At 36.8% G+C, this 13,773-nt stretch overlaps 2 protein-coding genes across 3 annotated transcripts; both read right to left on the bottom strand.

Annotated features, from left to right (window-relative positions):
• Window position 1: 1 nt before the first annotated feature.
• LOC117908717 (DNA replication licensing factor MCM4) lies at window positions 2-7,375 on the bottom strand. Its single transcript, XM_034822404.1, has 18 exons — window positions 7,138-7,375; window positions 6,190-6,861; window positions 5,947-6,075; window positions 5,723-5,804; window positions 4,135-4,267; window positions 3,978-4,049; window positions 3,768-3,893; window positions 3,568-3,681; window positions 3,235-3,447; window positions 3,031-3,129; window positions 2,467-2,627; window positions 2,275-2,371; window positions 2,023-2,184; window positions 1,434-1,514; window positions 1,270-1,348; window positions 500-636; window positions 367-420; window positions 2-275 (listed from the first exon to the last, which is right to left on the bottom strand). Exons 1-18 carry the CDS (start codon window positions 7,358-7,360, stop codon window positions 201-203), a joined length of 2,709 nt encoding a protein of 902 aa, XP_034678295.1. The 5' UTR covers window positions 7,361-7,375; the 3' UTR covers window positions 2-200.
• A 3,570-nt stretch (window positions 7,376-10,945) lies between these two features.
• LOC117911548 (protein SHORT INTERNODES) lies at window positions 10,946-12,496 on the bottom strand. 2 transcript variants are annotated; one of them, XM_034825954.1, is made up of 3 exons: window positions 12,052-12,496; window positions 11,480-11,794; window positions 10,946-11,029 (listed from the first exon to the last, which is right to left on the bottom strand). In XM_034825954.1, the coding sequence occupies exons 1-3, from the start codon at window positions 12,299-12,301 to the stop codon at window positions 11,010-11,012; spliced, it is 585 nt and encodes a 194-aa protein (XP_034681845.1). In that variant the 5' UTR covers window positions 12,302-12,496; the 3' UTR covers window positions 10,946-11,009. The 2 variants fall into 2 exon arrangements, with proteins under 2 accessions (XP_034681845.1, XP_034681844.1); XM_034825953.1 differs by lacking the exon at window positions 10,946-11,029 and having other exon boundaries at window positions 11,297-11,794.
• Window positions 12,497-13,773: the final 1,277 nt, after the last annotated feature.

The raw sequence follows: 13,773 nt of genomic DNA on the forward strand, positions 1-13,773 counted from the left end.
ATTCCAGGGAAGGTCTAAACAAAATTCATATAATGTAATGTAACAATATGCACATTCTCAGTCAATTCATGTAATAGTAGTACATTTGACCACTAAAATGTAATGTAAAGCTGCTACAGCGGTTGCTCCCGGGGACAGGAGCAGTTGAGTTAAAGGCTATCTCCATTGAAGTAGTTCTCTTCCCTCCCTCCCAGACCCACTCATATTCTCTTTACACTGTCACCATGGACCGACACAAATCCCTCACTAGCAAGAGTGGCAAGTGCATTTCTCAACTGATACAAAACAAATAATCAAACACATGAGTGTAAACTTGTACTGGAACAAGGGTGTGTGTGAGTTGGTGAATGATGAGTGAGAGCTTACATCATTAAGGTGCGCTTCGCTGCAAGAGCTTTGCTTCTTCAGCTCTTCAAGTAACTACAGAAAATGCAAAAGCACATTAGACTAATGAGAAATGTAATGGTGGTTTTAAACAGAGAGTAGTTGAGGAGAGCACCTCCAGCAACCGCATTGAGGGTCCTCCAAGTTGCATCTTCTCCATAATTATGTTGCGGGTTGTTGATACCAGATTCTCCCGTCTCATCCTTTCGCTTGCTGACACTCCAGTGGTAATGAGATCCATGTCAATCGTTCCTTTTGGAGGAAAAGAAAGCAAATCAGAACAAAGGATTAATACTAGTAATATTAGTAATAGCATACCACTCTAAATTATGAATTGTGCAATATGCGATGAGTGAGGCAAGGCAATCCTGTCTAAAACAATCCCCTCCCCACCCCACCTCCATGGAAAACAAGTTCATGGTTCCTGTCTTGTTACATTTGTCCACAATGCCATCTGTTTCCTAAGACAAAGCACATGATACAGAAGTTGCCCCAACAATGATACCGATCATGATGCATGTGCCTCTTTTCATGCCAAACAAAGTAGTGAATATGGATTACCACTTGAATAAAAAAAAATTCAGCTCAATTGTCATAGAATGCAAGATGAGGAAAAGATTTCCACATTGCGAATTTTAGTTGCTTATGCCCACTGGAACTCAGCATGATCAATGAGGCAACCAGTTAAAGTAACTATCAGAAACCTAAATTTTAGGTCAGGAAATAACTTCCAGTTCAACATGCAGCCATAGACAAGTATCATCTTATTGTCGTGATCCAGAAACAAAATGGGGAATCTAGATCTCCATATACAACTGCTAAAGTTGTGAACAACATGCTAAATGTAGAGAATGAAAACTAGGAAAAAAGAAGACACAAATTTACCGGTGGAGTGATCTGTGGCTGACTGTTGCAATGCAACTTCCAGAAGTCGAAATGCCTCCATTACGTCTCGCTTTTCAACCTGCTCACATCAGAAACCAATATGTTAATTCTGCTCATCATGAGACAATTTTACATCATTGGGACACAAAGAAAGTTTCACTAACCCATTCTGAGAAACGAATACGGGCCAGGGCTTCACCAAGGCGTATCAAACTCTCAATCTGTCTAGGTGTGGCTGTTATAACCTGTTGATGGTGTCAACAACAAGCATCCAAGGATAAATATGGTGACAAATTCAGGGTCAAGGTACACTATTTGGCATCAGCTTTGTTCAGAATTCAAGAATTTACATAAAGAATTGGTTGGGGAGAAAAAAGCTTTGCTTATTGGAAGGAAAAAACAAAGCCTGTCCTTCTGGATGTATTTATAAGAATTTAGGGATCATTGACATCTTCTGATGACCTTGGCTTAGGATTTGAACAACTTCACCAATTTCAAATCTTAAGTCCAAATATATATTATCTAAACCTAATTCTGGGTTTTTGATAAATATAACAGTGAAATTAAAAGATTTTATATCCAGTTATTAGTCAAATGCCATTATTTGTGTAGTGTAACCTGGAAATTGTCCAAGTTAGAAACAATTTCATCATTATCATATTATTCAACATTCTTCTTGATGATGTAAGGTGGCATCATTAGTATTTAGGGGAACCGAGTAGGTTCTTACGAAAACATATTGAAACCTTGTACCTTTTTGCTACTGCCGGGGAAGTTTCCTCTCCTCCTCATCTCAACATAACCTCGTGTCAGCTCTTCAGCAGCTTCATCAGATAACTTGGGATGGATATGCTTTCGGGCATAGCTCACATATGCAGTTAATGTAGGAAGGTCCAATACATCTTGCTCTGGACTCTGTAAGAAGAGAGACATGCAATATGGTTAATAAGAGAAATTGCAAAAGATAAATCCTAAAACAAGAAAGATTACAACAGTTCCATAGACCTCAGGATTCTCAAAGTGTAAAGCAACAATATGCTTGGCGAGACGCCTGTCTGTTTGTTCATCAGCCTTGTCAAGAATTAGGTAAATCAAATCAAACCTGAGGAAAGAAATCACAAAATCAGAGAGTTGTTCTAGTTCAGGTTCATACTAACATGATCTTACAGGATCAGTATACAAGTAGTATCTTCTTACCTGGACAATAAGGTAGGAGGAAGGTGTATGTTGTCTATGACTGACAAGCGAGGATTGTAACGTGAGCCACTTGGATTTGCACAAGCCAATACGGAAGTCCTAGCATTAAGAGAGGCAATAATTCCCGCTTTTGCAATTGAAACAGTTTGTTGTTCCATCACCTGGGTGACAAAATATGCAAGAGTATGGTTGTGAAGAGATGAAAGATTAAAATGTCTGAATGCAATTTTCTCATTGAATGTAAATTATACATGTAAATGCTGTTTAGTGCCCATTTATTTAGCTTTTTTCTACTAAAGATAAGTCAAAACATATTATTGGAAAAAAAGGGAACCATGAATCCTTTTTCTTGAATAGTCAAAAGTCATGAGAAAGAAATGAGTTTGACTATAAGTAACAAGCTGAAAATGCCTGTGTTGAATCCCCACACTGTCAGAATCATGCAGGTACAAGATAATTGTACAAATTGTCTAAGGCATTTACTTATAAATACATTAAGAAAAGGTACCATTGCATTAGCAGAACGTCCACAAAAATTAACAGAAGGATAAATATACAACCCACCTCATGCAACATGCTCCTAGCATTGTCAGACATTTTGTCAAATTCATCAATGCAGCAGATTCCTCTGTCACTGAGAACCAGGGCTCCACTCTCCAAAACCTAAAGTGTTTTTTGCAGATATCAAATTTTAAATAAGTTCCCTTGATTTCAATGAGCAAGCTTGGTGAAAAGATATAGAAAGATATCATAAAAAGATTATCTTACAGTTTCCCCTGTTTCAGGATCTTTCGTAACATAAGCAGTCAAGCCAACAGCAGAGCTCCCCCTTCCACTAGTGTAAATTCCACGAGGAGATAACTTGTGTATGTATTGGAGCAACTGGGATTTGCTCGTTCCAGGATCACCAACAAGAAGGATATTGATGTCACCACGGAAGCTAGCCCCAGATGGCAACTTCAAAGCACTCCCACCAAAAAGCTACAATTTGATGCCAATTAAGTGAAGATTCAATGTTTATGTACTAGATAGTGAGAGTCTAACTTTATCTTAAATCTATAAACAAAAGCATCAGAGATCACTAAGTCTGTCATATGGAACCTGGCAAAGAAGGCCTTTCTTCACATCATCCAGCTCCCAGATGTTTGGTGCCAAAGACCTGGTCAGTCGGTCATATATATCAGGCTGCTTTGACAGCTCCTTCAATTGTGCCACCTGCAATCCCAAACAAGGATGAGAAGAACGTAAAAGATAGAATCAAAATATTTTGGAAGTGAAGGAAAAAGAATGGATTCAAATACCTTGTCTTCATAGCCAAGCGGGGTGTCTTCTTCATTTCTACCTGAGCCATTTTCAACTTCCATGGGATCCTCTGCTTGCATTCTTGACTTGTCAGTCTTCTTTAAATGAAGACAGTCAATGTAAGTCTGCAATCAAATGAAAAATTATTAGGTTTGGATCCTGGCCATTGAGTGGATTCAAAATTAGTGGAGGAAATGATGAATGCATGCCTTGAATAAAGATTTAACGGTTCTCTGTGTTGGTCCGACTCTGACACTCATAGCCCTGTAAATTCCAGTCACCTGTTCAAAGATATGAATTGATCAAGTCAGCATAAATATAAGAACCATCTTTGTGACAAAAGAATGTGAAATTATATGGTCTCACCTCAACTCTGTCACCGGGCTTTCCAGCATCCACCAGCTTGTCATGCATCAACAAACTCACAGTGTGTGGTGTCCCTCCCTCAGGGATATCATCTGGTGTCTCTTGAAGCCTCACAATTTGCTTATCAGCAAACCTAATTTTGTGGCAGGACCAGTGAATCATGGATTCAAAATAAGAGATCAACAATACACAGGCTGATTGTTGAAGCGATATCTTTAATTATGTTTTGATGTTCTTATTTCTTCTCTCAAGTTAGTTGGATCATCTATAGCTATATAACTTAGTAAATAGGCTAGTAATTAAGTTATATCAAACAACAAAAAAGTCAAGTCCCTGAATTTGTTTGTGTAAATATTTTTTCATGTTGAAGCAATATCTTTAATTACGTTTTGATGTTCTTATTTCTTCTCTCAAGTTTGAGACTGCTATAGCTTTATTTCCCTTCTGAAAGCTTCTTTAAGATGTTTAAACCAATGGCCTTACTAAAACTTTAAAATTTTGATATTTCGACATTAAACTTTTTATGCTAAATTTCAGCACGACCAAAGTGAAATAGAAACAAGGACGTTCATGGAAGTTTTATGAAAGCTTAAAACCAAAACAATATTAGTTATTCAAGGGTTTTAAGCTGTGACTTCAATTGAACTTTCCATCCATAAGTAGAATTAGTTGGTGAAATTAAAAGGAAATATGGAAGTTGAAAAGCATAGTTTGGCGAAGAAGCCACTCAATCCAAACTGGTTGTGTAACGACTCAATCCCAACTAGGTAGATATCGTCCACTCTAAGCCCAAAGGGACCCTCATGGCTTTACGTTTACAAGGCTAAGAGGAGTTCATACTTATATAGTCCCAATAACTTTTTCCCTTATCCAGTGTGAAACATCACAATCACCCCCCATGTAGACACAACATCCTCATTGTATCTCGTGGGATTGCAGAGCCAAACAAGTAGACACCCCTCATTAAGCCTAACAAACTCCCACACAGGGGTCAGGATCAACTATGATACCATTTGTAACCACCCGCTCCCAACCAAGTAAATATCATTTGCTTTGAACCTAAAGGGACCTTCATGACTTTAAAACATGTCTACAAGGTTAAGAGAAGTTCATACTTATACAGTCCCAATAAATTTTTCCCCTATCTAGTGTGGGACATCCCAGGTTGCTAGATACTAACTTTCTCTATTTCTAAATATTGAAGTCTTATGCAATTAATTCAATGTTGGATGTGTGTGCTAGATAAGGACCTCAATGGAGACTGCATGAGAGTGGCCTCATGCTTTCGTCCTTATTGATCTTTATAACTGATATAAATGAATTTGTTTGTTTCTGATTCAAAATAAGAAAAGAAAGAAAGGTGTCGTTCTTTGATGTGGAAAGAAAATTTGAGGAGAATATGTACATTTGATGAATACAAACAATTTACATTAGTGACTGATGGAAACTTATGGAGATGGTAGGAAATGAGAGCTCAAGCAAATTTCAATTTAGTTATAATTTAGGTTATAGTCCTAAAACTACTGCATGTTAACTCAATTATTTTGGCTTCATGCTATACAAAATCTAACTTAACGCAACTGATTACCTGCATCGGTTGTGAATCAGTGTCATGGAGTTCTTGGCAAGACACTCAGGCCTCCCACAAGTTGTTGGTTCATTGATTCGCCCTGATAAAACTCAAGCATCAATAATCAGCTCCACTAATTAAAGCCTTCCCAACTACCCAATTGTCAACAATGAAGAATAAAGTTGATCTAAAACAAACATATACCAACAGAAACCAATAGACTATAACAGCCTGATAATTACCTCGATCCACAACAATGGGGTCAGAGTAGTGTCTACATACAAGGCATCTAAATACTGCTTCCCTGATTTCAGGTATAATTGAACTACACCGAATAATCATCCCTTTCAACGACACCATCTTCTCAATATCTAATCAAAGAATACTCAAAATCAGCTGTCTTTCATACAATCCAACTATCCAGATGAGTAGAGGTTGATATCGAATGCAATCATAATAATCGAACTGCAAAACAAGAAACTAACCAGATGGGTTGAGATTTCTCATCGATGTTGATGTCTTGAGATTAAAAATGCGAGCCTGGATATGCTTTTCAAACAGCGGATTGATTCTACTGACCATGTCCATCAAAACAATGTCAAATATCGCAAGAACCTCAAGTGGGTATCTAACCATCTTGGTGTAAAGGTCCGAGTCATAATCAAACACATCGTGGGCATCCACATCAAGTGATTCTCCCTCTATTTCAAGAACTCTGTGTATGGCTCTCATGTACTTCCCCTCTGTATGAGATGGGTGTTCACGAAAATGCCTTAAAAACCTAAGAATTGCAGCATTTACATCCTGCACGCTAATGTTCGTGCCCCACACGAACATCGGTGGAGCTTCATCCATGTCATCCCCTTCGCCTTCAGACGAAGGCGGTGCTTCATCGGTTGATGAAGGCGTGGCAATTGGAGTGGACACGGAAGCCCTTCTAGATCCCCTTCTCCGGCGTCCGCTAGAGGGTGTTGGGGTTGCCTCAGACGGAGTTGGCGTTGTCTCAGAGGCGGCGAATCGGGAGTGTGGATGTGGCGGAGTCGCAAATGCAGGAGACGCGGACGGCCGCCGCCCTCTTCTCCGGCGAGTGCCATCGCCTGGGGACGAGAAAGTGTTGCCGATCGGGCTCGAGTACGAGTCATCGGGAGAGGAAGGTCCTGTAATGTTTGATGCAAAATTAGGGCCAAAAGAGATAAATCCTCCGTTTGGATGCCGAGAAAAAATCCACGAAAACTTAAGAAAATTCCGAATCTTACATTTTGCACAATTTGAGAAACGAGAAAACCAAAACCAATGAACCTAATGCCTCAACGCAACATTTTTGCTTTATCAAAACTAAAAGGCAAGCAAAACATAAGATTCAAAATTTTCGTTTCTTCTCCAAAGTTTCCCGTCAAACAAACAGAAAGAGAAATGGAGATAGAGAGACTCACCGCCATTGATGTTGGCCGGAGAAGAATCGGAAGCCATGAGAAGAAAGAAAGAGCGAGAAGCTGGGGTTGGGCGAGTGTGGAGGTAGTGAGGTTTGTTGATGTGAGTTATTTTGGCGGGAACGGTTGAGCTTTCCCGCCAGAATATCTCGGCTACTGATGGGGCACCTTGGGGCTTTGTTTGAAATGGGCTGGGTTCAGAGGCGATGGGCTGCGCTGGGTTCATGATAATTAGTCGGCCTTAGAAATTCAATTGGAGTTATTTCTGGGCCTAAATTGATCCAATCTTCCAGGCCGAGTCCAAGTCTGGATTGTCTGATTGACCCAACAAATTGCCTTCATTGCTTTTTACAACCAGTGTTGGAATAGAAAATCATTTTTAATTTTGACAAATTTTTTATCTAAAACAGATGTTTGAGAATTCATTAAAGAGATTTTTTTTCAAGGCAAATTTGAGGTGTTTTTGGGTTTTTTTTTTTCTTCTTCATATAAAGCACACTGAAAAACAATTTAAAATATATATAATATTTTGGAAATTTTTATAGTGTTCATATACATACAATATGTATAGAGAATTAGTTTTTTTTTTTTTAAATTAATATTTGAGTTTCTAAACAAAAATTTATTCAATAAAATAATTAAAAACTATATTTACCAAACAGACCCTAGGATCTAACACTATCCAAATATTTATTTCATAGATTTTGTGATTTAAGTACTAATCTTCTACTCCAAAGTCCAAATGTTTTAAAATTCCCAGTTCACATTAGCCATTCATTTGGTTTATCTTTTTTAAATATTTTTCAAACAAATATTTAATGCATAAATATCCTTAATCAGATTTATAAAAAATTATTATTTACAAAGCAGTGCCATAAAAAAAATCTATAAAAATGAATTTTTAAAATTATATTGAAGATGTTACAAACTTACAACAAGCGTAGGTATATCACTTTGCTTCACTCTATTCTGTGAATTTCCGCATGAAGATGAGGTATGAAAATTAAGTATATATAGATTTATGCTCCAAGAAGAACCCTCTTATGATATCCACATTTGCAAATTTTTTTTTTCTCTTTTACCAAACACCTCAGATTTTAAATTGTGGATGATATAGGAGTATTTCCTGTGGGTTGAACTCAAATATCAGCAGCATATGTGCCGTATATATGAGTTTTGGTGACAAAAAACATGATCAGATATCCACCTGTTCTATCGTGAAGGAGAGTAGACAGTAGACAGTACCCTTGAGTTGTTGAGTTCCAAGATCCAAACGCGAGTTCCTTCTTTTTTTGGTCTTATTCTTCTTCATTTTTTTCTCAAGAGGCACAAATAATGATAGTACAGTGATGATCACGATTCATGAGCCAATGACAGCGACCAAAACTGTCTCCCATTGAGGATCCTGCTTACACTAATATCTCAGTTTCAACTATAATCAACACAAGACCATATCGATAAGGGCCAACGTTATTTTAAAGCATCTGCAGAGAACGCTTTATTTAAACAAAACTGATAGAAAGGTTCCTTTTGCGCTGGAGGACAAGGATGAAGGATGAAGGATCAAGAATTCTACCTTATGGGTAATTTCATCTCTATATCTATAGAAAAATAATGTACCCATCTCAAGTTGAAGGCATAACTACTGTGGAAGGATCAAACTCCATTTCCTCCCATGTACTACATACTTCCATGATCAGTTCATAATATGATCAAATCTACAGCTGATCACCATATAATGCAACTCAATAAACTCCACATCCTATATATATCACCCTTACATTTCATAGAAGCCATAAAATTAAGTAATCATCAATAGTAACCCAGCTGGTATGCATGTTCATATCTGAAAATTAAGCTTAACTAACTAATCCTACAACAAATTTCAATGGAGACTGCATAAGGATAAGTGATTTTTTATCTGAATAATTAAGAAAACCGAACATTAATTTGTTGATCGATCTGTCCCATTTCTTTGTTAAGCGCTACTCCATTGAGCTATATATCGATTCAAATGGCGAATATGTCATAGGATTTAGACTCATGTGGGAGGGGGGTTCTTCTAGACACATTAGCCAAATCTGAATATATTATTTAGGGTTAATAGATTCTTACATGATTCCCAAAAATCCTCTAAACACTTCAGTGCTGGCTCACATTGTAACAATGGATGGTTAACACATAACCACCATAGTGTTCTAGCTGGAAATTTAAAACAAATTACATGGGAAACAAGATATTATTAGCTAGAGAAAGAGACAAGTTTTGATTTCATCTTACACATGAGATGATTAAAAGTTGGCTTTGAAATGAAAAGCGAAAATTAATAATCAGCACACTGGTTCATGTATATATAGGATTTAATAACATTACTGAGATAGTGACAGACCTTTGTTTAATTTATCACCTAAGGAGTAAAGCTTTCTTTTTCCATATACTGTGAAGTCTTAAAAGGAATTAAACAGTGTCTTTTATCTTGTTATTAAATCTAAATGTGTTGATTAAGACTCTTATTGCTTTGTTAGTGCTTTTAATGTGGTGGTCCTAAAAGGGCTTAAACATCATATGAAGGAAACACACATGTTATAGTAGCTTATATAGTACACATATATAATACCAATGTTTTTTTGTATCAAACCAAGCCATATATATATATATATATATAAAGAGAGAGATTTTTAACTTAGGAAAGACATTTGACAAATTTTGATAGAAAACAGTTTTTTTATAATTTGTTCTAAAAACAAGTTATTTTTTAGAAAGAATTTGAGTTGTTTTCCATCGTCTTTCATGGAGTATTCAAAGTAACAATCAAAGCATTTTACATATAAGTGTCAAGTATACCTTTCATGAAGGATAGGCTAAGAAAGAACTATGTTTTTAGAATCATTATCGACGACGTTTCCAAACATGCTGTAGATCTCCCAAATCTTTGTCATTATAATTTAGGTGATATACTAAAAAAATTCTGGAATCTTCATTTTTTCCAATCCAAGCAGGAGATAACATTGGTGTTTTGCATCTCATTTGTTCCATAGAAAGCATTTATATAAGTTGGTGAGGTGTGCCAATGCAGGTCATACCTATATATGCTCAGTATGTATACCTAACAATTAAATCAATTTACCCTAGCTGGATCAAGTGCGCCCCATCTCATATATCTTTTTGGCATCCAAATTGCTTGGAATGATTGCCATGAAAAGTGTTTATTCGATCTGTCCCTCCCATGGAGGTGGGTTTGGTTGTGAGTATAAATAAAAAAAGAAAAAAAAATATCAGGCTGAAGCTCTAATTGTGAGTCAGAATCCACCCCCCAAGTATTTCTAAGGAAGTTTGATTGATTCTAGGCTTTGTAGGTAGATGCATCTGCACTGAATAGAACCATTCTCTCAAAAAAAACCTCTTTATCATGGCTTTCTCTCTTCTTAAGTACAAAGGATATATTCCAAGAGTTGTGTCATTGAGGGCATCAAACCCCTTTTCCCTTTGGTTACTGTCATGAATGTCTCTTTAGCATAGAAGATTAAACATCAAGGCTTATCAGATCCCCAAACAACAAGATGCCCACCTACTCTTTTCTTTCCCCTAACCATATAATATATATTCATCTAATGTCTCTAGGGGTACTCATACATCACCACTTCTCCTTTAATTTTCTTCAACTTCTCTACCTTTATTACCACACCTAGGTGTTTACATATATGTATACTATCATTTCAATCTATGAAACAAAAACCTATATATGATAATCAAGTGATAAAGAAAAAAGGAAAAGAAAAAAAAATAGAAACTTTATGAACTAGGTCGATAGACTATACACATTGGGGACACTTTCTCTCACCAGCTTCTTTACTTCACATGCATTTGCGGTTCAATCAAACAAAGGCAGCAGCAGCTGTCCAGCAACAAATTATTTTTATTATTATGTTTAACTTCTTTCCATAATATTAAAGTGTGTGCTAGTGAGGGAACAGTTCTTAATCTGCACATTATGCCATGCATGCACCAAACAAAAAATAATTAACCTGAAAAATCATTGTCCCTCCTCCCATTTTTCGAGCCGGCAAAGCAGCTTATAAACGGGGAAGAAAATTAAAAACCCAGAAGGGAAAAAGCAGGAGAGAAAAACCAATACACAACAAGACAAACTGCACACAGAGGATGCTCACAATTCAAGAAAGCAAAATTATATAAATCGGTCTCTCTTGTTAATTCTCCATTCTTTTAATTCTTTCTAGTTTAGTGGACAGTGGTAATATTAAATATTCTAGAGAGCAACATCAATGATGCAGAAAGAGAGCGAGACATTTTTTTCAAGATCTTCGATGTGGGATAACGTGCGTACCAGGCACAGGAGCAGTAGTAGTACTAGTGCTGTTAATTGGGTATGAAGAAGAAGGATGGAGAAGTTCCATGGCAGCAGTGAAGGTACTAGCAACTATGGTTGGCTGCTGCAGTTGAGGAAATAAGCTCTCACCGCCACCGATGAACTGAATTTCAGGGCCTTCATCATAGAGAATACCCTTGAAAACATGGCCTCCGATGATCACAGCCGTCTGATATGCATACTGATCAACTGCATTGTCGATGGAGTTCACCCTAACACGGCGAAACATCGCCGGAGAACTCACTTCAGCCGGAAAATTCCTCGCCTCCGACCCTACAAAATTACACCCACATTAGAGAAAGCGCTAAACTAAACAAGAACAGAAAGAGAAGAGTAAATTAAACTTGGAACAAGGGTGGGCTGTCACAATGACCTAGAAACAGTGGAAAAAAGAAGAAAGAAAGCTGCTAGGGTTGCTATACAAAATCCAATTCGCCTTACGCAAATGATACTCTCTTTGTTCGTTTCTGTTTCTCTGTCTCATCGTCGATTAACTTTATGAGGATCTGTAATGGGTGCAACAGTAGTACCTGATGATGCAGGTCTAGGGTTGTGTCCTTGGAGGAGCTGTTGAGGAACAGTAGTAGCGGGAAGGTGTTGTTGCCTCTGGCGCCTTCTATATACAGGAACCCAAGTGCTCTTGACATGGGTCTGGCACTGAAACCCTCGGCCTTTACAGCAGGTTCTGCATCTCATGTGAAGACAGTCCTTCTTTGCTTGGTTTCCACAGTCTTGGCAGCTCAAGCTTCGTGATCCTCCTTGCCTCATCATCAGCATCATCACAAAGCCTGCAATTGGCCACTCATTTTATGTTCTCTTTCTTTTTGTTTCCCTCCCCCAGTGCCAAAAAAAGCTCTGAGGAGTGCTTTCTTTATCTGGGTGTTGCTGTTTCTTTGTTGATAGTTTGTTACAGAATGAGGTACACTACTTTCTTTCTCTCCCCTCCCCCGCTTTTTTTTTTTTTTTTTTTTTTTTTTTTTTGTGTTTTCCTTTTTTCTTTTTTTGCTTTCTTTTGAAGATTCAAAACTGATCACTTCCTAATCTGGTCTTCCTTCGTCTTTTGAGTATATAGCTTCATGCCTCGTGCTGAGGACTTGGGGGTTTTGCCAGCTTTTTCAGGCACCAACACACAACAACAGTAGCCATTTTTAAAATACAAATATATTTGTTATACAAATTTGTTTCAGAGGCAAGTTTTTTTATATGCCTTTTGGACAAATTTAACGAGACATGAAAAAAGAGAGAGAAATTACATTTATTTCTTAGACAGCAAGAAAAGTCAAATCAGATCGAGAAACTAAAGTAATATATATATAGAAAGCACCACCACATAATAATATCATCAATTTGAGTGTTGAAATGTGGAGAAAGGGTCCTCTTTTTATCCCTTCATTATTTTTGTTTTTTTCTCGCCTGCAATCAATTGCTTTAATTGGGGTTGTGATATGTGGGTCATGTGAAGATATGAAGCGCCTGCATGCATCTCACCACTTGTACACGGGGATGAATATATATAAATATACATAGGCACATGAATCTCATCATCTTAATGTTTTGGGTTATTACTTGCAGCAAAAGAACCCCAACTCATGTTCCATCTCCAACCAACAGTGGGGTCAGAGACCAACTGCTTTTGCATATTCGTCCTTCCCCAGGGTTGTGACACTTCTTCCTCTTAATGTGGGTAGGGTTATCATTGGGTCTCTGCCTCTCCTCCATTTCTTTCACCTCATTTTCCACCCATTGATTTGTCCGTTTCTCCAAAAACAAAGATGAGATGGGAATTACTTCAATGCAACAATGGGTATTAATTTGATTGAAGGCTTGTTCAAGGCACTCGGGAGTGCTTCTTTTTACTTGTAGTATTTTACCATTTCTATTATAAATATATTTAAAAAGAATCGTTTAACTGTTGTTGATACATTTTCTACATTTTTATTTTTAAAAGTAGAAAAGAATAGTAACTTTTATATATATAAAAAAAAATATGCACTTTATATTTTTTTTAAATTATTTTTAAGAATTTTAAAATTTAATATTAAAAACTTTTTAACAACTCATTGTCCATTTTAGATAAATTTCTAAGAATTCTTATATTTTTTTTATAGGAATTACCATTATTTTAAATTTTTAAAAAAATAAAAACACATAGAAATATCTCCAATTAACACCTTAATATTTTAGAAATAAACCAAAAAAAAATGTTTTAATAGCATTTTTTTATAGTGTATTATATAACAAAAAAAAAAAAT

The sequence above is a fragment of the Vitis riparia genome, chromosome 3 (genome assembly GCF_004353265.1).
Source record: "Vitis riparia cultivar Riparia Gloire de Montpellier isolate 1030 chromosome 3, EGFV_Vit.rip_1.0, whole genome shotgun sequence".
NCBI lineage: Eukaryota > Viridiplantae > Streptophyta > Magnoliopsida > Vitales > Vitaceae > Vitis > Vitis riparia.